We start from the raw sequence: 22,817 nt of genomic DNA on the forward strand, positions 1-22,817 counted from the left end.
CTTGGGGGCCTGCACTTAGATTTACAATAGATAGCAAAAGACCAAACCTTAACAGAATTGTGTCTTAGTTACTGTTTTATTGCTCTGAAGAGACACCATGACCAAGGCAATACTTATAAAAGAAGGCATGTAACTGTGGGCTTTCTGAAAGTTTCAGAGGATTAGACTATTATCATCATGGCAGGAAGCATGGATACAGGCAGGTAGGCATGAGAGTTTATGTCTTGATCCACAGATAGGCAGAGAGAGAGAGAGAGAGAGAGAGAGAGAGAGAGAGACTGGTCTGGTGTGGGCTTCTGGAACCAGCAACACACCTCCTCCAACAAGCAAGGCCACACTTCCCAATTCTTTACAACAGTTTCACTAACTGGAGACCAGGTATTCAAACATACGAGTCCGTGGGAGTCCGCTCTCATTCGAACATCCACAGTTGGGGAAAGACCCTGGGTTTAGCTTGCAAGATGTTCACTGACAGCCATAGCCATAAAGCTGAGTCACTGTCCGTGGTCCTGAACTGCAGACTATACTTTCAACTGCAGGAGCACGGGCTCATATCTGCTATCTTTCAGAGACCCTGAAAGGAAGAAGAGAGCGAGAAAAGCAGGAGAGATGGGTGGATGGATGGGATGAGATAGAGAGAATAAATAGAAGGCATTAGAAAGGCAAATCCTCGAGATAGTACCAGAGAGCTCCATTTCCATTGTGAAATGAACTGCCAAAATCTAGGCTGGGCCCTAAATACTGAAAATCTGAGAACTGGAGAAATACGTGGGGCAAGCTATAACTGTGGGCTTTTCCAACCGTGTTCCAGTTCCCAAAGAATGACCCAGAGGTTTATTTATATATGAATAAATACCTCAGCCACAGCTTGGCCTTGTTCCCCAACCAGCTCATAACTTATATTTTCTAGTCTATGTCTGCCACATGGCTGGTTAGTTACCTCTCCTAGCTTTACCCATCTGATTTCCTCAGAGACTGGGTGGCAAATTTTTCTGTGCCTATCTCCCAGAATTCCTTTCTCTCTCCCAGATATCCCATCTTCTAATCCTATGTCAGTTCATTGGCCACCATCTTTTTTATTGACAGGTGATGCTTCCACACAGTACACAAGAGATCATCCCTGCAGCAAGCTCTGCTAAGGTGGGTGAGTATGGATAAGGCTGAGAGAGAAATGTCAAATGGTCCATGTAAGCATCAGTTATAACAGCAAAGAGCCCGTGCTAGATAGAAAAGGTCACGTATTCATAATATGATATGTATATTGGCATATAAAAATTATATCTTCCAGATATATTATAGTAGTCTATTATATATAATATATATACACACAACATTAAATATAATGCTTTTGTACTCATTACAGAAATTAACCATATTGAGAAGTTTAAGGAAGTGAGCAATAAACAATCCAAACTCTTTCTCAGAAACACAAAATTTGATCAATTCTAGGTTTGGGTTGTAACCCAAATCAATCCATCCACTCACCCACCCACCCATCCATCCATTCTTCTGCACTGAAGCTGGAATGCAGGACATCTTACATGTTAAGCACTGCCCCTGAGGCACACTGTCAAGTCCCAGAGTCTCAAGTCAGCATCTTAGTGTCTTCCTGTTGCTGTGATAAAATACCATGGCAACAACAACTTAAGTGAGGACGGTTTATCTTGTCTCACACAGTTCATGGTTCTAGTCCATCCTAGTGGAGAGGTCACGGCAGCAGGAGCTTGAGGGAGCTGGCCATGTTACATCTATAGTCAGGAAACAGAGAGAGTCGAGTGCTTGGATTGTGTTTTTCTCTCTTTTGTACATTCTGGGATCCCAACCCAGGGCATGGTGCCACATATAATAGCTGTGTCTTCACATGTCAGTAACCTAAAATAACCCCCACATGCTTACCCAGAAGCCCATCTCCAAAGTGGTTCTGGATCTCTTCAAGTTGGCAATTGGGGTTAGCGACTGCAACCTCTGACTTCTCTAAATCTTTCTAACACATTACGTACATGGAGGCATAAAAATGAAGTTGGTTGCTACAGTTCTGAAACATCTTCCCATTTTGAGTTTAATTCTTTGGATTCACTTTCTTTTGAAACAAAGTATAATTCGGTACTCTGGTTGACTTGAACTCACTTTGTAGCCCAGGCTAGCCTCACACTCATTGGGATCTTCCTGCCCTAGTCTCCTAGGTGCTGGAATTACAGACAGGCGCCATCATGCCTGCTCTCAATCACTTTTTGCCATCTATGTGTGTGTGTTCATTTCTCTCTGTGTGTCTGTGTGAATACAGTAGGCTCATTTGTGCATGAAGACTAACAACAATGCAGCATCTTTTAAAAGACGTCGACATTTGTCTTTGGACTTTCAAGGTGCCCAGATAGTTTTGCTGCTGGCACTGTCACTATTTTGCCAGAAGGTGTCAGTAGTAACAACCACTTTGTGACTGCTGCTGGCCCCACAGCCAGTGTGGTTACTAGACAGCTCATGTGTTAGAAGAAAAATCACATTTTAGATCAGACAAACAATGAGTCTGGCCGACATGATTTCAAGTATATTTCTTTCTTTGTGTGCAATGTGGAGTGTGTTTTATTATCAAGCAGGATTAGAATAAAAGACTACATACAAATGATCTTGTTCCACATTTTATTAAACATGCAAGTGAAACTTAATTTTATTCAAATCTAACAGAAGAAAAAGAAATCCAAGAGGCTGCAGTGTTTGCCTTGCAAGCACAAGAACCTAGGTTCAGTTCCCCAGAATCCTCATTTAAAAAAGCTGGGTACGGTGGTATATGTTTGTAATCTCATCTCTGAGGCAATTATAACTGGATACTGAGGGCTTGCTGGCCAATGAAAGACCCTGTTTCAAAAAAGTGTTGACACTTTTTGAAGAACACACCCAGTGCTCTGGCCTCCCCTGCTTATATACCCAAATAGATGCACATGCATGTGAACACATACACACACGCAAAAAACCACACACAGATACTATATATAACACACACTCACATCTCACAATACAATGCACACCATACAGACACACACATGCACAATACATATACCACACACACACATAAACATTACACAAACCACACAGACACGTACATGCACATACCTTACACACATCACACACACAATGCACACACCATACAGTCATATATGTGTATACATACACTACATAAATCACATAGACACACATATGCACACACCATACACACACACACACACACACACACACACACATATATATATATATATATATATATATATATATATATATATATATATCACATAGAGACTGTCTTAGTCAGGGTTTCTATTCCTGCACAAACATCTCATGACCAAGAAGCAAGTAGGGGAGGAAAGAATTTATTCAGCTTACATTTCCACATTGCTGTGCATCACTGAAAGAAGTCAGGACTGGAACTCAAGCAGGTTAGGGAGCAGGAGCTGATGCAGAGGCCATGGAGGGATGTTCTTTACTGGCTTGCTTCCCCTGGCTTGCTCAGCCTGCTCTCTTATAGAACCCAAGACTGCCAGCCCAGAGATGGTCCCACCCACAAGGGGCCTTTCCCCCTTGATCACTAATTGAGAAAATGCCTTACAGTTGGATCTCATGGAGGCATTTCCTCAACTGAAGCTCCTTTCTCTGTGATAACTCCAGTTGTGTCAAGTTGACACACAAAACCAGCCAGTACAGAGACACACACATATACATGCATCATACACAGAAACATACATATATTACACACTACACACAGATATACACATACTGCACACTATGTACACACACATATACCACACATAGAGATACACACATACTACATTACACAACACACATTCTACACCACGCACACACACACACACATCACACATCATATACACCACACACCATACACCCCACATACACACAAATACTACACACTACACCCACCATAACTCCACACCACACAAACAGAGGCACACAGATACTGCACTAAACACACACCACCCAACACACCAGAAAGAGACACATACATACTATACACCAGATATGCAACAGACCACACACCCTACAAACACATATAGACACACACATCCTACACCAAATACATATATACTCCCCACAGAGACACACAGTACTATACACCACATACACACCATACACTGAGACAGGCACACACTGCACACCATACACACACTCCTCACGCTGAAGCAGAACTGAGTGAGATGACTCCCTTTTGCTGCCTTTCCCTGCTCTGGAGAAATGGGGTACCAAGAGCTCCCCATGTGCTTACATAAAAGCAATGAGAACCCTAAAGCCCTGGTGGGGCTGGAGGCATTGATTTCTAAACTCATGTTTTAATCTCTGGCCATGCTTTTACTTTCATAAGGTGAAAGATTTACATGATCTGAAGAGAAACCAAAGAATAATCTTTGTTTAAGAAACAAATCGGGGGCTGGAGAGATGGCTCAGAGGTTAAGAGCACTGGCTGCTCTTCCAAAGGCCCTGAGTTCAAATCCCAGCAACCACATGGTGGCTCACAACCATCCGTAATGAGATCTGACGCCCTCTTCTGGTGTATCTGAAGACAGCTACAGTGTACTTAGATATAATAAATAAAATCTTTAAAAAAATTTAATAAACAAATCAGTAGTGAAGGAAACTCATCTATAACAAAATTTACTAATTCACTGTACAATTTTCTGACTTCATGTCTTCAGCCATGTAACCACACCCACGATCACACCTGCGGTGGCCTTCTGTAACCATGCCCATGATCACACCTGAGATGGCCTCCTGTAACCACGCCCACGATCACACCTGAGATGGCTTTCTGTAACCACACCCACAATCACACCTGCGGTGGCCTTCTGTAACCACGCCCACGATCACACCTGAGATGGCCTTCTGTAACCACGCCCACGATCACACCTGAGATGGCCTTCTGTAACCACGCCCACGATCACACCTGAGATGGCCTTCTGTAACCACGCCCACGATCACACCTGAGATGGCCTTCTGTAACCATGCCCACGATCACACCTGAGATGGCCTTCTGTAACCATGCCCACGATCACACCTGAGATGGCCTTCTGTAACCACGCCCAAAATCACAGCTGAGATGGCCTTCTGTAACCACACCCACGATCACACCTGAGATGGCCTTCTGGCACTCACTGACCTTTCTGTCACTTCAACTGAAGTTTTAAAAACAGTTTTATTTATTCTATTTATTTCTTTAAAGATTTATTTATTTTATGTATGTGAGTACACTATAGCTGTACAGATGGTTGTGAGCCTTCATGTGGTTGTTGGGAATTGAATTTTAGGACCTCTGCTCGCTCCGGTCACCACCTTGCTCAGTCCCTGCTTGCTCCGGCCCAAAGATGTATTTATTATTGTAAATAAGTACACTGTAGCTGTCTTCAGACACACCAGAAGAGGGTGTCAGATCTCATTACAGGTGGTTGTGAGCCACCATGTGGTTGAGCTCAGGACCTTCGGAAGAGCAGTCAGTGCTCTTAACCACTGAACCATCTCTCTAGCCCCCTATTTATTTTTTTACTTGTTTGCTTTTTAAAACAGGATCTCATGTAGCCCAGGCTGGCCTCAAACTTGTTGTGTAGCTGAGTCGATAGCCTTGGTTTTTTTTTTTTTTTTTTTTTGAGACAGGGTTTCTCTGTGTAGCCCTGGCTGTCCTGGAACTCACTCTGTAGACCAGGCTGGTCTCGAACTCAGAAATCTGCCTGCCTCTGCCTCCTGAATGCTGGGATTAAAGGCGTGCGCCACCACATCTGGCTCAGCCCCTGTCTTAAAGTATGATTTGTAAATATTTTGACTCTGTGGGATAATCTTTTTTTTTCTTTCTGTGTAGAAGTGTCTTAATTTGGTGTAATTTCATTTGTCTACTTATTTTTTTTAATGTTATTATTTTCTGTGTATGGGTGTTTTGCTTGCATGTATGTATGTGCACTGTGTGGATACCAGGAATCAAACCCAGGTCCTTTTGAAGAGCAGCCAGCACTCTTAACCACTGATCCATTTCTTCAGCCCCCCCCCCACCCCCCATTTATCTATATTTTCTTTCCTTGCCTGTGCATTCGGGGTTGAGAAATTCAGTTACCAGTGAGCTGGTTGGGTCATCTGCTCTATGTAGATGGAAATCATGAGTAGGTAAAGGAGTGGGCCCTCTAAAGTGAGTAGTACTGGTCCTCGAGTGCTGATACCTTAGGGGCGGACCTTTGCTCCTTACAGCGGCCATGGTGGCAATTTTTGAGACTTGTATGTGGGTATCCTTGACTTCAAGGCTTGGGAGCTCCCGGGACCTCTTCTAGTAACCAGGGCCCACAGTCTGTCACCCACTGGCCCCCGCCTTCTGGAGTCCAGACACCGCCTTTTCTCACCTCCTTATTGCTGCCATCTTTCATCGGCTCTGCCACTTCTCTTCCACCATCACTTCTGCCTCCTGTTGCTGTCCGGAATTCTCCTGCTGCCCCTCAAGGCTGCCGCTACAACTGCTGCTGCAGTGGCCGCTGGTCCCACTTAGGATGCAACTGTCCTTATCACGTTTCAGTTCAGCCCATTCTACTTATGCTAAAAGTCACAAGTAGCCAAAGGACATGCTATTTAAAACTCCCTGATGCTTTGGGTTTCTCTCTCTCTCTCTTTCTTTCTTTCTTTCCTTTTCTTTGCAATTTTATTTTCTTTCATATGTACAGGTGTTTTGCCTGCCCATAAATCTATGCACCACATTTTGTGTTTGGTGCTGTTGGAATGTCAGATCCTCTGGACTGAGTTACAGACAGCTGTGAACTGGCATATGGGTGTGGAGAATGGAAACTGGGTCCTCTGGAAAAGTAGCCAGTGCTCTTAATTGCTAAACTATTTCTCCAGCAATCCTGCTCCTCCTCTTCCTTCTCTTCCTCCTCTTCCTCCTCTTCCTTCTTTTTCTTTCAAGAATTTTTAAAAATTTTTAATTTTTTATTAGGTATTTTCCTCATTTACATTTCCAATGCTATCCCAAAAGTCCCCCATACCCTCCCCCCCACTCCCCTACCCACCCACTCCCACTTTTTGGCCCTGGCGTTCCCCTGTACTGGGGCATATAAAGTTTGCATGTCCAACGGGCCTCTCTTTCCAGTGATGGCCGACTAGGCCATCTTTTGATACAAATGCAGCTAGAGTCAAGAGCTCCGGGGTACTGGTTAGTTCATAATGTTGTTCCACCTATAGGGTTGCAGATCCCTTTAGCTCCTTGGGTACTTACTCTAGCTCCTCCATTGGGGGCCCTGTGATCCATCCAATAGCTGACTGTGAGCATCCACTTATGTGTTTGCTAGGCCTCGGCATAGTCTCACAAGAGACAACTATATCAGGGTCCTTTCAGCAAAATCTTGCTGGTGTATGCAATGGTGTCAGCGTTTGGAGGCTGTTTATGGGATGGATCCCTGGATATGGCAGTCTCTAGATGGTCCATCCTTTTGTCTTAGCTCCAAACTTTGTCTCTGTAACTCCTTCCATGTGTGTTTTGTTCCCAATTCTAAGAAGGGGCAAAGTGTCCACACTTTGGTCTTTGTTCTTCTTCAGTTTCATGTGTTTTGCAAATTGTATCTTATATCTTGGGTATTCTAAGTTTCTGGGCTAATATCCACTTATCAGTGAGTACATATCATTTGAGTTCTTTGGTGATTGGGTTACCTCACTCAGGACTTCCTTCTTTTTCTCCTCCTCTTCTTCCCTCCTCCTCCTTTTCATCCTCCTCCTCCCTCCTCCCCCTCCTCTTCCTCTCCTCCTTTTCTGCTACACTTTCCCTCCCTGTCATGTCATGTGGCAGAGTGCCGCCTTGTGGCCAAACTCCATGCTGGCTTATCTTCATTTTTCTTTTTTTTTTTTTTAGTCCAGCTTCATTTTATTAAAACAAAAGGGGGAGATGTGGGAAGCCACATGTGCTGTTGCAGGGTGGTGCTGGCTACCGCTGGCCACCACGCATACATAGGCATAAAGTTTTTTTTTGCCAAGATGAGGTTGAGAATTAACCAATCAGACGAGAGACATGTTAATCAATCAGATGTAAGACATGCAAATGAGGTAGTAAACATAACCCCTGCATAACCAATCCGGGTGTGAGACATGCCTCTCCTAGGCCTATGTAAGCACCAGTTTGGGCTTGGGGTATCTTTGCCTCTGCAATCAAGCTCTCCCAATAAACGTGTGCAGAAGGATCCTGTTGTCTATTGCAGCGTCGTTCTTGCTGGAGAGTCGGGCACGCTCAAGAAGTGGGGAGCTATCTTTTATACACTCAGTTCTCAAATAGGAGGACAGAGGGTGGTGCAGCTACAACAGCTTCAGACCTGAGCTTTCCATCCATAGCATCGTAAAATCTCCATTAGCTTCTGCTGCTTCTTCAACGCTACAGCTTCCTTCTTCTCCCACATTTCCACTGTCTGCTCCAGAATCTTCTGGTGCTCATTCTGAAGCTCTTCTTCTCTGATCTCCAAGGCCTTATTTTCCGAGATCATCTTCTGGTTGTATTCTCTCTCCCGGTGCAGCTCACTCAAAAAATAGGCCTTCAGTTTCTCCCAGGAGGCCTTCTGTTTCTCCCAGGAGGTCTTCTCTTCCTCCCAGGAGGCCTTCTCTTCCTCCCAGGAGGCCTTCTCTTCCTCCCAGGTGGCCTTCTCTTCCTCCCAGGAGGCCTTCTGTTCCTCCCAGGGGGTCTTCTCTTCCTCCCAGGAGGCCTTCTCTTCCTCCCAGGAGGCCTTCTCTTCCTCCCAGGAGGTCTTCTGTTCCTCCCAGGAGGCCTTCTCTTCCTCCCAGGAGGCCTTCTCTTCCTCCCAGGAGGCCTTCTCTTCCTCCCAGGAGGTCTTCTGTTCCTCCCAGGAGGCCTTCTGTTCCTCCCAGGAGGCCTTCTCTTCCTCCCAGGAGGCCTTCTGTTTCTCCCAGGAGGCCTTCTGTTTCTCCCAGGAGGCCTTCTGTTTCTCCCAGGAGGTCTTCTCTTCCTCCCAGGAGGCCTTCTCTTCCTCCCAGGAGGTCTTCTCTTCCTCCCAGGAGGCCTTCTGTTCCTCCCAGGAGGCCTTCTGTTCCTCCCAGGAGGTCTTCTGTTCCTCCAAGGAGGCCTTCTCTTCCTCCCAGGAGGTCTTCTCTTCCTCCCAGGAGGCCTTCTGTTCCTCCCAGGAGGCCTTCTGTTCCTCCCAGGAGGTCTTCTCTTCCTCCCAGGAGACCTTCTCTTCCTCCCAGGAGGCCTTCTCTTCCTTCCAGGAGGTCTTCTCTTCCTCCCAGGAGGCCTTCTGTTCCTCCCAGGAGGCCTTCTGTTCCTCCCAGGAGGCCTTCTGTTCCTCCCAGGAGGCCTTCTGTTCCTCCCAGGAGGCCTTCTGTTCCTCCCAGGAGGCCTTCTGTTCCTCCCAGGAGGCCTTCTCTTCCTCCCAGGAGGCCTTCTCTTTCTTCCAGGAGGTCTTCTCTTCCTCCCAGGAGGCCTTCTCTTCCTCCCAGGAGGCCTTCTCTTCCTCCCAGGAGGCTTTCTCTTCCACTTCCTGTTCTAAGGTCTTACTGACCCTCTGTGTTGCTTCCAGTGCCACCTGCTTCCTCTGTAGCTGCTCATGGAGGTCAATGCACTTGTCTTTCAGCTCCTTGTTTTCTTGGTAAAGCTCCTTGCTGCGCTGTTCCATCTCTTCTACCTTTTCCTTATCGAGAATAACCATTATGTCCTTGTCAGGGTCTGGACAGAACTGGAAAGGGACACTTGTTCCCCGGACCAAACCATCTTCATCCACATAGCAGAACTGGTAGCGCTCCACATCCTTGGGAAGGTAATAAGCTTTGAATTGGATTTCCTGCTGTGTGGCTGAATCCTTGTTTTGGTCTTTTGGCAAGGGAGCCCACATGAAGGTATAATACTCCTGAGTGGTCTTCCACCCTACTTTAAAGATGCCAATCCAGTCCTTGGGTCGAGGGATGAACTTTTCAGTGAGGGTGTAATAGCACATGATATCTCTTCTAGGAACATAGAACTTCTCCACATTGTTAAACAGGACCTGAGGGAAGTTGCCATGTTCCAGCAAGGTAGGTATGGGGCACTGGTCCATGGTGGAGTCCGGGCACAGCAGCCAGCAGCAGCAGGGGACAGAAAGGCGGGTGGCCAGAGTTTAAGAACTGAAGGGATGGTCCTATCTTCATTTTTCTGCTCTCCACAACCATGAGATTTACAGCTTGTTTGCCTGGGAGTTTTTCTTTAGAAACTTTTTTTTTTTAAGATTTATTTATTTATTGTATGTAAGTACACTGTAGCTGTCTTCAGACACTCCAGAAGAGGGTGTCAGATCTTGTTACAGATGGTTGTGAGCCACCATGTGGTTGTTGGGATTTGAACTCCGTACCTTCGGAAGAGCAGTCGGGTGCTCTTACCCACTGAGCCATCTCACCAGCCCCCTGGGAGTTTTTCTTTAAAGCTCTAAAAAACTGTCCTTGTCCTTTTGGGATAGACCCTGTTTGAGTCTGTCCTTGTGCTCATTAATGACACTAAGAGCCCAAGAGGGGACCCTGATTTCCCCATTATCATATGGTGGCTTTGGTGGGGCTCCCTAAGATCTTCCAGCTTCTAGCTTTAGTTTTGTAACTTATGGAGAAAACAAAACCTCTTTCTGACTCCTAGGTAGTGTTCTTTCTATAGACCTCCCAGAGTGGCACTGTTTACTTGGGATCTTCAGTAATGTAGGCATTACATTCCTCTTAGAATTTCTTTGCTTTTAATTATTTGTACCTTAAATTTTATTGCGTTGTGCTTCAGTTTTTGTTTGTCTCGTGATATCTTTTAATCCCCGCTCTCATTTCTTCCCTAATTGTTGCTTAGGAACCCAATGCTTAGTCCCCATGAATGCGTTAGCTTTTCCTTCTCCTAAATCATCCTGTGTTCACTGTCTCGCGGAAGTTACCCTGCTATGGTAGTTCAGCCTGTAGACACTTGCCTGGGTCACATCCCTAACACATGTATTTGTGGGATGTAAAAACATGCCAGGACATTTGGTAAGGTAGAGCAGGTTGAGACCTGGAGACTTGGTGGGCACACACTTTGAGGCTTAGATGACTCCCAGATCCCTGCTAGACTCCTGGCTAGGAACGTGTGCCACATAAAAGAAAGGTGTCCTATGGTCATATAGGCTCAAAACAGAGTTCTCCATGCTAATGAGGTATCTAGAGGCCTGGGGAGCTTAGCCAATAAGCTTCCCTTCCCAGACATTCCTCCCTGCGAAAGTTATTTGATCTCAGGCCCACCCTGAGAAGTTGGCTATGGTACATTACACACCCATTTTCCACCATGACAATAAACTGTTTAGAACCATGGACTGTCTCTTTTCATCAAGATTCACCATGGGGAGTCATGAAGAAGGTCTTTGCCTATAGAGCTACTGTTTAATTCTCCTGTAGAAGGCCTCTCTGTGCTCCCAGCCACAATTGCCACTAAGTCAAGCTAAGGACAAGACAGAGCCCCCTTTCTCCCCCCGGGCCCCTGGCTAGAAGCTGTCCCCAGCCCATGGGCCCCTGACTCCATTCTTTGCTCCCAGCAGTGCCTGGATGTCCCAGAGTCTGAGAACCCCATGGCCCCTGCCTCATTGCAGGTCTGGGGACCCCCTAACTAGCTCAGGTTTTCCCACATCTCAGACTGTGGTCCCTCCATCCCCTCCTCCCTGGTGCCTGGCGGTTCTTTACAGCACCAGCACTCCAGCAGCAGGTGGGGTAAGTGCAGTCTACTCCCTGCAGAGGTCCACCTCCCCAAGTGGCTGGACTTGGGGAGGCATCTCGTGCTCCAAACATTATTATCTCTGCTTTCATTCAACAGAGGGAAATATATAAAATGCCAGGGTTGGCTGGTGTTTAATCATTTCTCGAAATGACATGTTTATTTTTAGAAATAAGTCACGAAACCAAACAATCAACAGTAACTATCCAAAAGAGAAACAGAAAGTTGTCTTTCATTAGACTTTGTGTATATAATAACACCAGTAAAGGAACAACCCAGCAGACGCTGCAGTAGAAAGAAGGGAACACACTCCACACAATCCTGCACTGCTCCTCATGTGGGCGTTTACATGCAAGCTCATGTTCCCTTAGCTTCTTCATTAACTTTTATGTTGCAAAGTAGATTTAATGCTTTTTAAATGTGCCTTCCTTATTGAATTCTACCAGATAATATTGTTTTTTCTAGCCCGGGTGCCCCACTTCAAGCTTTTTCCTTAAAAATGGAATTTAGAATAAGTACAAACCCAGGTAGTTGCTAGTTTCATGATGGTGTCATAGATGACTGCAGTTGTTTCCAGGTTTAGACCCCTAACAGAGTTGGTAACAAAGACAAGGTTGACTTTAGCAGGCTTTATTCCTGTTTTGGAGCCAGTCACAGTAATACTCTCCTGTCACATGCATGTGTGGTCATGGTGGTGGGGGTTGCTCTCACCACCCTGGGTGAACATATCTCTATTTTCCCCTTATGTAGACTTTCATGTCTGGAGCTCATGTTTTTCTCTTACTGTTCCTGGGGTTTAGGGTAAAACTCTCAGTTCTGTTCAGATGTGGAAGAATATACCTTTAATCCTAGCACTTGGGAGGCAGAGGGATATCTGTGGCTGGTCTTTGCTACTTTGTGGGTTCTTTTTCCCACCTGTTATCCCCCCAGTTTTACCCCCATCACTAGATAGGAGAGAAAGAAGGATAGAAGGGGAGAGAGGTAGAGATCTCTGAATCCAATTTCTTTCTTCTGGTTTCTTCTTTGAGCACAACTACTAACAAACTGCATCCAATCCCCCTGAATGACCACCAACCACCAACCTTGCCTGTCAGAGCCCTAGCACTTATCTACCCTCTGAAAAGTTCCTAGAATTGCAAAGGTCACACAATCATAGAAACTATCTGCAGCTAGCAAAAGCATGCCTCTGATAGAGCACGAGGCAAATCCTCATGCAGTCAGTCTGAAGGGGCCCCATTTCCACACACCTGGGAGTAAAATGAAAACACATTCTTTTTTTTTTTTAATTTTTTTTATATTTATTTATTTATTGTAAGTACACTGTAGCTGTCTTCAGACACTCCAGAAGAGGGCGCCAGATTTCGTTACAGATGGTTGTGGTTGCTGGGATTTGAACTCAGGACCTTTGGAAGAGCAGTCGGCACTCTTAACTGCTGAGCCATTTCACCAGCCCCATGAAAACACATTCTTATAATATTTCTGTTTTTAAAGAAACCAAAATTCCAGAATTGTCATTATATCTCCCCTCTTCTGATTTAAGCCATTAATTAGAAACAGACATTTTCAATGAATAAGGGCTTTTCAGGCCAGTGGCCAAGGTTTTCAGGAGACGCCTCCTGCTCAGTTCTAGTCTTTATCAGTTTCGATCGTATCCACAGCTTTTCATTGCCTGTGGAGATAGAAACAAATTTGAGTCCACAGTGAGAAACTTTGGCTGGCTTCCATTCTGATGTTAACACATCCTTATAGTATAGAGGCTGATTTAACTCCACAGGTTTTTCTATAACCCAGTGTCTCTCAGTTGCTCTTATCTGAAATGGCTAATAATTTTTTGCTTCAGAGCTGGAGCCAGCTCCCCCCAAGGTCATTTCCCAATGGTAAGAAATTGTCTTGGATATCCCTTTTGGACCTAACTCATTGGTCCAATGGCAACCCTTGCCACGTTGCCTGTTCACCCCTGGAAGCCTAGGCCTTCTTTCTGTTTTATATTTAGAACAACCACTGCCCTTAGAACTGCTTTGTCCACAATTTTGTTGCAAATGACTGTATTTCCCACAATTAAAGCACTGGACATTTGAGATCTGAGTCCTTTTAACAGTTTGGTCACAGTCTTTTTGCAAATGACCATACTTCCCACAACTGAAGCACCAGGCATTTTGATATCAGAGTTCTCTAGCTGCAACTTGATTTATTATATTAGCATGGTGCACATTAGAACCACTATCAGCTGTATCCTTATCCACTTGTCCATAGGTTCTGCTCACAACTTTTATGGTCTAATAGCTTTATACATTCAGTATTTGAATCTTCTTTTTTTTTTCAACAGAATTTACTTGTATATTTTCCATTTTCTATACTATTTGAAGACATAGGATAGCCTTCATATTAGCTTTCTACAATACTGTGTTTTAAATTTATCCGGTAAACTGAGATGCAGTACAACTTGGATACAACTGAGGTGAGAAGCAACTTCGCAGGCCCTGGTGCTCAACAGTTCCAGACTAAACAGGTAGTGCACAGCTGCATTAAAAGGTAGTTTGCAAATATTCAAGTTACCCCAAGATTCCCTCCACATCTCTGCCTTGTTCAAACTAGTGCAACCGGCCATTGCTTATACTGTGGCACAGCATTTGGTAAACTGTAATGGTTTTACTCCTCAATCAAAAGCCTGTGAAGGTGCCGCCACACAGCTGAGCAAGTCAGATCTGCTCATGGTGGAGGTGCTAAGTGTGCAGTCCCAAAAGGTACAGTTTACTTGAGAAATGCACATTAGCAAGTGCCCCAAATACAGAGCTGGATAGAACCAGACCAATAAGTCTATAATTACTCAACTGAGCTAACATAAATACATTCAAAATAAAGCTGGAGGTCAGAATTTGTTTTAGAATCACATTTGCAGACTTTCTTAATCAAACAGAAGTTTGACATTCTACAGTTGAAAATGAGACTCTCACTTGGCAGAGAACAGAGAGAGATTTGGTGGTCCCTCCTGTACAGATAAGGAAATAAGCGACAAAGTCCCTTGCACTAAAGTTATGTATTTATGTGTTTATTTATTTATTTTAATTTAGTTAAATCTCAAGTTATCCCCTTACCTGGTTTCACTCCTCATGGAAGCCCCCATTCTATCCTCTCTCCCCCTGCTTCTATGAGGGTGTTCCTTCACCAACACACCCACTCCTGCCTCCCCACCCTCAATTCCCCTACACTGGGACATCGATCGAGCCTTCATAGGACCAAGGACTTCTCCTCCCATTCATGTCTGACAAGGCTGTCCTCTGCTACATTTGCAGCTAGAGCCATGTGCACTCCTTGGTTGGTGCTTAGTCCCTGGGAGCTCTGGGGTGGGGGGTCTGGTTGGTTGGTATTGTTCTTCCTGTGGGGTTGCACACCCCTTTAAAGTTATGTATTTTCACAGCTTTACATGTAATATTCATATCTAAAATCTTTAAGTGCTTTTCTCCATATTAAAAATCCAAGGAATTAAAAAATAAGGCATTCAATATTTGAAAAAGTACAGACTTACAAAACGTATATATTCTGTCATGAAAACTCCACACCATATTTTACACTTGGAAAAAACAGGATATATTACAAATTTATGCAGTAACTTAGTTCACACCATGCAATAAGAAGTACATTAATCAAGATACTCAAACTTTTGTAGGTTCTAAACTGAAGGACTTTCTTTTTCTTCAGAATCCTTAAAACCAGTGACACTTAAAACTTGCTACCCTTCCTTTATTCTTTTAAGATTTTATTTGTATTATGTATGAGTATACTGTAGCTATCTTCAGACACACCAGAAGAGGGCACTGGGTCCCATTACAGATGGTTGTGAGCCACCCTGTAGTTGCTGGGACTTGAACTTAGAACCTCAGGAAGAACAGTCAGTGCTCTTAACCACTGAGCCATCTCTCCAGCCCAAAACTTGCTAGCCTTTATACTGGGAGGTAACTTATACATAACAACGATGAAAAGATGAACAGATCAGGTGTCTATTATGAATCATTCTAGCTTTGCTCAACAATGGCTGAAACCCTCTTCTCATACTTCTGATGAAGCTGTGTTGCTTGGTTATTGACTGGACTGTTTGGATTCAGTTCATCCAACAGAGACTGAATTGAAATTAAGATGAAAGAGAAGTCATATGTGGGACTCCATCCATTCTGCAAGGATATCTAAACATATGCTACCACCAGCATACACATTTGGATGAAACATTCTGGATAAAAACCTAATGGTTGGTGGCTTATTTGGATATTCTTCAGGAAATTCTATTACTAGTTTAAATGTACCATCCCTAGGGTGTCCCGTCTGGTCCAAATATACCTGCATTACACTGCACAATGATGTTCTCAAATGGTGCACCACTGACTCCATAGGTAGGTCCTCTTGCAATCGCTCAAAATCCCCAAATCCCTGGAGAGATGGCTCAGAGGTTAAGAACACTGGCTGTTCTTCAAGAAGCCCTGAGTTCAATTTCCAGCAACCACATGGTGGCTCACACCATCTGTAATGAGATCTCACATACATAGAATACATGAAATCCCCCAAATCCTGTATGATCCTCTTACGGGCAGGTGTCAACATGCTCTGTGGCTGCCCTGCCCGGTATTTGAATTTTCAAATGCCAAGGTTTCTGTCAACACTGGCCTTGTGTCAGGGTCTGATATGACTTTATTCACAGGTGAGACTAATCTTTGTTTAAAAAAAAAATCAGTGAAGGCTTCTCTGGAGCCTTGTATAATCTGTAAAGCAGGTGGCCCTCCGTCATCCTCAGACTTCCTTAACATTGTCCCAAGCTCTTTTTTTTGGTTGTTTGTTGTTTTTTGTTTTTTTGAGATAGGGTTTCTCTGTGTAGCCCTGGCTGTCCTGGAACTCACTCTGTAGACCAGGCTGGCCTTGAACTCAGAAATCTGCCTGCCTCTGCCACCCAAGTGCTGGGATTAAAGGCGTGCACCACCATGCTCGGCTTGTTCCAAGCTCTTAAAGCCACTAAGTGACATTGTTCTATAATAATGTCATCAAATCCAATCTGTTCTTGTATATCTGAGTATCACCTAGCAACTGGTCTTTAACATATTTATCCCCCTTGCTCTATTCCATTGTTCGATATTCATGGCTTCTTCCCTCCACCATGTTAACCATTGCTACAACTGACTGGCCTCTAATACAATATAACCAACCCCTTCCAGTCTTTGGGAATAATTGTATTTTGAGTAGCCCAGTTATTTAGAATTTATTTCACATAAGGTGAGTGCACACTGTATGAAATCATGGCCTCTTTAAACTGCCTTAGATCTATCATTCTATCTATCTGTAGAACCCCATCCTACTTGTCATAACCTTGTTCCACACCATTAGCAGGCATATGCTGTACAACTACTGGGGAAGATAAGGGTGATCTCATAACCCCAGGCTGCCCCTCCTCCTCCTCTGGCTGAGCAGTTAGTTCAAGCTTAAACCTTTCTTTTGAAATGAATGGTTTCATCAGATTTTCCTCTTGCTTTTTCAGCTTTTCTCTGACCCGACATCATGCTCTTCTGTTTCTTGTTCTCTATTTTCTGGTGCTCCATCCCTCCCAGGAGCTTCCATCTCCACCTGCAACCTCTCCAGTTGCACCACCAATGCTGCAACCTGTTCAGAAAAGAAAGAGCAGAGTGACCCCTTTGTTTTCCTATTTCAGTCATTTTTTTGTTACTCAGATTCCTCCATTTCCACCAGCAATTTTCCAACTGCTCAACCATTCTTCCAATCTTTTTTGAAATATAATATATGAAGAAGAAGGAGGAGGAGGAGGAAGAGGAGGAGGAGGAGGAGGAGGAGAAGGAGAAGAAGGAGAAGGAGAAGGAGAAGGAGAAGGAGAAGGAGAAGGAGAAGGAGAAGGAGAAGGAGAAGGAGAAGGAGAAGGAGAAGGAGAAGGAGAAGGAGAAGGAGAAGGAGAAGGAGAAGGAGAAGGAGAAGAAGAAGAAAACATTAACATTTCTCCAGAGGTTACTGAAAAACAAACAAACCAGAAAATACCCCCTGGGAGCAAAGCAGAGGATCTCAGCCACAATAATAGTTTTTTTGCTTGTGTCTTGAAAAAACAAAAACAAAAACAAAAAACAAACCAAACCATCCATTCTTTAGTTCTTTGCTGTTTTTTCTCTAGGGCATTTGAAATCAAAATTTCCATTTTTCCTTTGTCATGTCCCACATTTGGATGCCACTCATAGCTTGTCTTTGCTACTTTGTATGTTCTTTTCCTCAAAGGACTGGCATGAACTTTGAAGTTTACAGAAAATGGAAACAAAAGAGGGGCTATGGTGCACAGCTGGCAGAGCTGGGGATCTGCTCAGGCAGCTGGTCTGACTGGTCATTACTCCCCCCACCCCCCCAGCTCAGTACTGCAGGGTTCCCTTACTGGGGAGTGAACTGTCCTGTGAAGCCCATTGTTGACTGTTGGAAAGATATTTATCCAGGTCCTGCTGCTCCTGGAATGTAATGTGGCTGCAGAAGAGAAGGGCCAGGGAGAAAACAGTCAAGAAGAGCAGAACAAAGCTGGGTGGGGGAGACACTAGAGCAAGTTAGGGCAATGACAACTGTCTTCCCTCCATCTCATTTTCCCACTCCTTATGACAGCATGATTTCATCTTTCAGTAACCTCTGGAGAAATGCTATAGTGGTTTGAATAGATTTGTAGATTTGGCCCCCATAGACTCTGGTGTTTGAATGCTTGGCCCTTAGGAACGGGCACAATTAGGAGGGGTGGCCTTGCAGGAGAGAGTGTGTCATTGTGGAGGCAGACTTGAAACTCAGAAGCTCAAGTCAAGTCTCCTTCTGCCACCTGTAGATGAAGATGTGGAACTCTGGGCCGGGCGTGGTGGCGCACGCCTTTAATCCCAGCACTTGGGAGGCAGAGGCAGGCGGATTTCTGAGTTCGAGGCCAGCCTGGTCTACAGAGTGAGTTCCAGGACAGCCAGGACTACACAGAGAAACCCTGTCTCGAAAAACCAAAAAAAAGAAAAAGGAAAAAAAAAAAAAAAGATGTGGAACTCTTAGCTCCTTCTCCAGCACTGTGTCTGCCTGTGTGCCACCATGTCTCCTGCCATGGTGATGATAGACTAAACATCTGAAACTGTAAGCCAGCCCCAATTAAATCTTGTCCTTTAGGAGAAATGCCATGTTCATGGTGTCTGTTCATAGCAATGAAACCCCAGTTAGACAACAGCACAGGATGCTGAAGAACTTACTTATTTTTACCTATGTGCCTGTTTATGTGTGTGTGCCTGTGTAAGTTTATGAGCACCACATGCATGCAGATGTTCTCAAGGGCCAGAGAGTGTCAGGTGTCCTGAAGTTGAAGAACAGGTGAGGTAGCTCTGAGCTGCCTAGTGTGGTAGCTGGGAACTGAACTCAGGTCCTCTCTAATAGCATTATGTGTACTCTTAATTGTTGAACTCTCCAGCCTCCATAAAAACTTTCATCCCTCAAAAAAACCTCTCACTTTACTCCCCTGCAATCTTGCTGATTGGCAACCACCAGTTGGTTCTTTATCACTGCAGGGTTGTCTTTGAATATGTTAGTCATACATATGAAACATTAACAATTATACGGTTTATTCTGAGACATATGTGTGTCTGTCTGTGTGTATTTCCCTGTGTGTCTGTATCTCTCTCTCTCTGTATATGTATGTATATGCATATCTCTCTATGTGTGTCTGTATATCTCTCTGTGCGCATTTGTATCTGTCTTGCTCTGTGTATCTGCCTCTCTATGTCTTTCCCTGTGTATATGTGTTTATGTGAGTGTCTCTGTGTCTCTGGCTCTGTGTCTGTCTCTGTCTCTCTTTGTGTGTGTGTGTGTGTGTGTGTGTGTGTGAAATACTGGGGACTAGACACAATAGTGAAAATGTTCTATTACTGGGCTATATTCTTTGCCCCTTCAAACTTGCTTCATTCACACAGAATAATGCCTTTTCAATTATCCAACTGGTCACATGTTTCAATGGTCCCTTGCTTCCTGGCCTCTTTAGGCACTCATTCCAACTTAAACACAGAAACCTAGAAATTCAAAACTAGGATCCACATATGAGAGAGAATATACAGCATTTGTCTTTCTGAGTCTGGGTTACCTCAGTTCTAGCCATTTTTTCTGGCAAATTAATAATTTCTTTAGTGATGAAGAAAATCTGAGTGATTATATTTACCATGTTTTCACTGTGCATCCATTAGCTGGTGGACATTTAGGCTGATTCCATTTCTTATTTACTGTGACTAGGCCAGTAGTGAACACAGATGTGTGGGCATCGCTGTTGTAGGATAGAGCTCTGCATGTATTTTCCCAAGAATGGCATAGCTGAGATATATGGTACTTTTATTTTTAGCTTTTTTTTTAATTTTAAAAATTAAAAAAAATTATTGACTTTTTGTGAACTTCATTCACATCATGCATCCCAACCTCTCTTATCTCCCTGTCCCTTCTGTGCTTGTAACCTCCCTCCCCAAAAGGAAACAAAATTAAAATTAAAATTAAAACAGCAACAACAACAACAAAACAATCTCACTGTGGAAGCTGAGGTATGCCGCAGTGTGTCACACAGTGTCCCTTTTGCCCAAACAGCTTTCCTTGCAAATGTTCATTGCAATGCATCATTGGTGTGGTTCAAGGCCTCTGGCTTCTGCTACACTGTCAATGCTGGATCCTCGCCTGGACTCCTCTTGGATATCCTGTTGTCATCAAGATCCTGCAGCTTTGGATCTGCAGGACCAGCCCTTTCATGCGCTCCAGCAGGTCATAGATGGGATGAATGTTGGGGTGGGCCAATTCAGAGCCCTGGTTCTGTGTCTGGGTAGAAACTGAGTTAGTTAGTCAGACAGCCAGCATCCTGCAGCAGTGCCAGCTGGGTGAGCTGTCCTGCTATGCTCAGGTGAGGGGTGGGGCCAGCTCTCCTGCTCTCACACCCTCATGGCTGGCTCACCCACATTCTGCCACCAGGGCCAGCTCCCCAGGCAAGATTTGGAGGCTTCTCTCTGGGGTGCTGCAGCCAGAATGGGGTAGAACCTGCTCTTACACCCTTGGAGGGCATGGTGGGGTATTTTTAGTTTTTTAGAAAAGCTCTATATTGATTTTCACACTGGCAACACCAGTTTATATTCCCACAGCAGTAAAGGTCCTGCTTTCCCTATTTGTTGTGACTTGTTTTCTTTTAATTTTGTTTGTTTGTTTGTTTGTTTGTTTGTTTGAGACTTGGTCTCACTTTGCAGCCCTGGCTGTCCTTGAACTCACTATGCACACCACACTAGTCTTGAACTCAAAGATCTGCCTGCCTCTGCCTCCTGGGTGCTGGGATTAAAGGTGGGTGCCATTCCCATCCTGGCATTTGTTTTCTTGTTAATAGCCCTCTGACTATTGATGGAATAATGAGATGGGATCTTAAAGTAGCTTTAATTTACATTTCTCTGGTGGTTAATGATGTTAAATATTTCTGGCATGTGCCTCTGTGTGGTGTGCATGCCTGTTCCTGTGTGTGTGTGTGTGTGTGTGTGTGTGTGTGCACTTAGAGGCCTGAGGTTAAAGTTAGGAGTTATTCTAGCAGGATCTCTCAGCCTGACTCATGGATACAGCTAGATTAGCTAGCCAGCTTGCCCTGGAGATCCCCTGACTTCATTGGCACTACAGGTAGAGTACCATGTCTACTTGGTAGTTCCATGGGTGCTTGGGAGCCAAACTGAAACTCAGAGATCTGCCTGTCCCTCATCCCCAACCCTGTGTGTTAGGATTAAAGCTGTGCACCACCATGCCTGTTTTTTTTTTTTTATAATTTTTAAAAATTTATTTTATGAATATGAGTACAATGTAGCTGTTTTCAGACACACCAGAAGAGGGCATCGGATCCCATTACAGATGGTTGTGAACCACCATGTGGTTGCTGGGAATTGAACTCAGGACCCCTGGAAGAGCAGACAGTGCTCTTAATCTCTGAGTCATCTCTCCAGCCCTCCTGCCTCGTTTTATAACCAAGAAGTTTCCTTTAAGTCAGATTATTTTAATTAATTAACTAATTTTTTCAAAGTAAATCAGGCTGACCTGGAACTCACAGATATTTGACCACCTCTGCCTCTAGGATTAAAGGTATAAGACACCACGTCTGTTTCTTTTCTTTTCTTTTTTGTAGTTTTGCTTTTAAAACTGTCTTTAAAATACTTTATACCCATAGTCTAGGGCTGTTCTCAGACTTCCTCAGATAAATCACTCTTTGCAGTGGGTGGTAGTTAATGCTGAGACTCAGCTGCTCAGTGTGCTGAGTGAGCCTGTCGAGTGCTCAGCTTTAAAGGGAACCTCCACATTACACCCCCCAAAGCCCAGGCAACATCATCAAAGAGGGGATGGAACAAAAAAAAGTAAGATCCAGAGGATGAGGAGGAGTACTGCGAACATCGTCTGTGGAATAGCACCACTACCACACACATGAACACACATGAGCTCAGAGCAGCCAAGGTTATCTGCATTAATCAGGCACTTGACATGGATGGGGGAGGGGGCCATGAGGCCACACCCTCACACCCCACCCCAAGCAGACAGGTGGTTGATGGTTAACAATTAATGACAAACAGCCCCCCCCCCCCAGAAGGCAATGAATGAGGTGGAGCCAAACACATAATGGAGATCTTGGGGAGCTAGGAATGTATCTGTCAGGGAAACTTCAGACAGTGGGAAAAGCCAGGCTGAGAGAGGCGCTGTAGGTTGCAACCACAGTAGACTACCCAAGGAAGCCCTTGGGGCTCACATTTTGTCATGAGACATTTTGGTGGGACCTCTCCTTTGTATAATCATTTTCAAGGGAGAATGAATGCTATTGTATTTTGGAAAAATGCAACTTTGTTTTGATTTTTACAGGTGCTTACAGCCAAGAGTTTGCCTGGAGTCTCAGAGGACACTTAACTTGGACTTTGGAATCATTTTAAAACCGTTAAGGGGCTGGAGAGATGGCTCAGTGGTTAAGAGCTGGGTGCTGTTCTTGCAGAGGACCAGAGTTCAGTTCCCAGCACCCATGTGTGGCTCACTACTGCCTGCAACTCCAGCCCCAAGGGATTCGATGCCTTCTTCTGGCCTCCAAGGAAAT

At 44.5% G+C, this 22,817-nt stretch overlaps 1 protein-coding gene and 1 pseudogene across 1 annotated transcript; both read right to left on the reverse strand.

Annotated features, from left to right (window-relative positions):
* Positions 1-8,321: 8,321 nt before the first annotated feature.
* LOC147001427 (uncharacterized) lies at positions 8,322-10,055 on the reverse strand. The gene is made up of 2 exons (XM_085829315.1): positions 9,447-10,055; positions 8,322-8,900 (listed from the first exon to the last, which is right to left on the reverse strand). The coding sequence occupies exons 1-2, from the start codon at positions 10,053-10,055 to the stop codon at positions 8,322-8,324; spliced, it is 1,188 nt and encodes a 395-aa protein (XP_085685441.1).
* Positions 10,056-15,708: 5,653 nt separating this feature from the next.
* On the reverse strand, positions 15,709-16,300 carry LOC110305831 (ubiquitin-conjugating enzyme E2 B-like; annotated as a pseudogene).
* Between the last annotated feature and the right edge of the window lie 6,517 nt (positions 16,301-22,817).

This window comes from Mus caroli, unplaced genomic scaffold (genome assembly GCF_978045245.1).
Source record: "Mus caroli unplaced genomic scaffold, Mus_caroli_1 scaffold_13, whole genome shotgun sequence".
NCBI classification, from domain to species: Eukaryota; Metazoa; Chordata; class Mammalia; order Rodentia; family Muridae; genus Mus; species Mus caroli.

Coding starts and splice junctions, on each gene's coding strand:
- LOC147001427 (XM_085829315.1), bottom strand. CDS start 10,055: ATGGACCAGTGCCCCATACCTACCTTGCTGGAACATGGCAACTTCCCT. Junction 8,901..9,446: donor CCTCCTGGGAGGAAGAGAAG/GCCTCCTGGGAG, acceptor GAGAAACAGAAG/GCCTCCTGGGAGGAAGAGAA.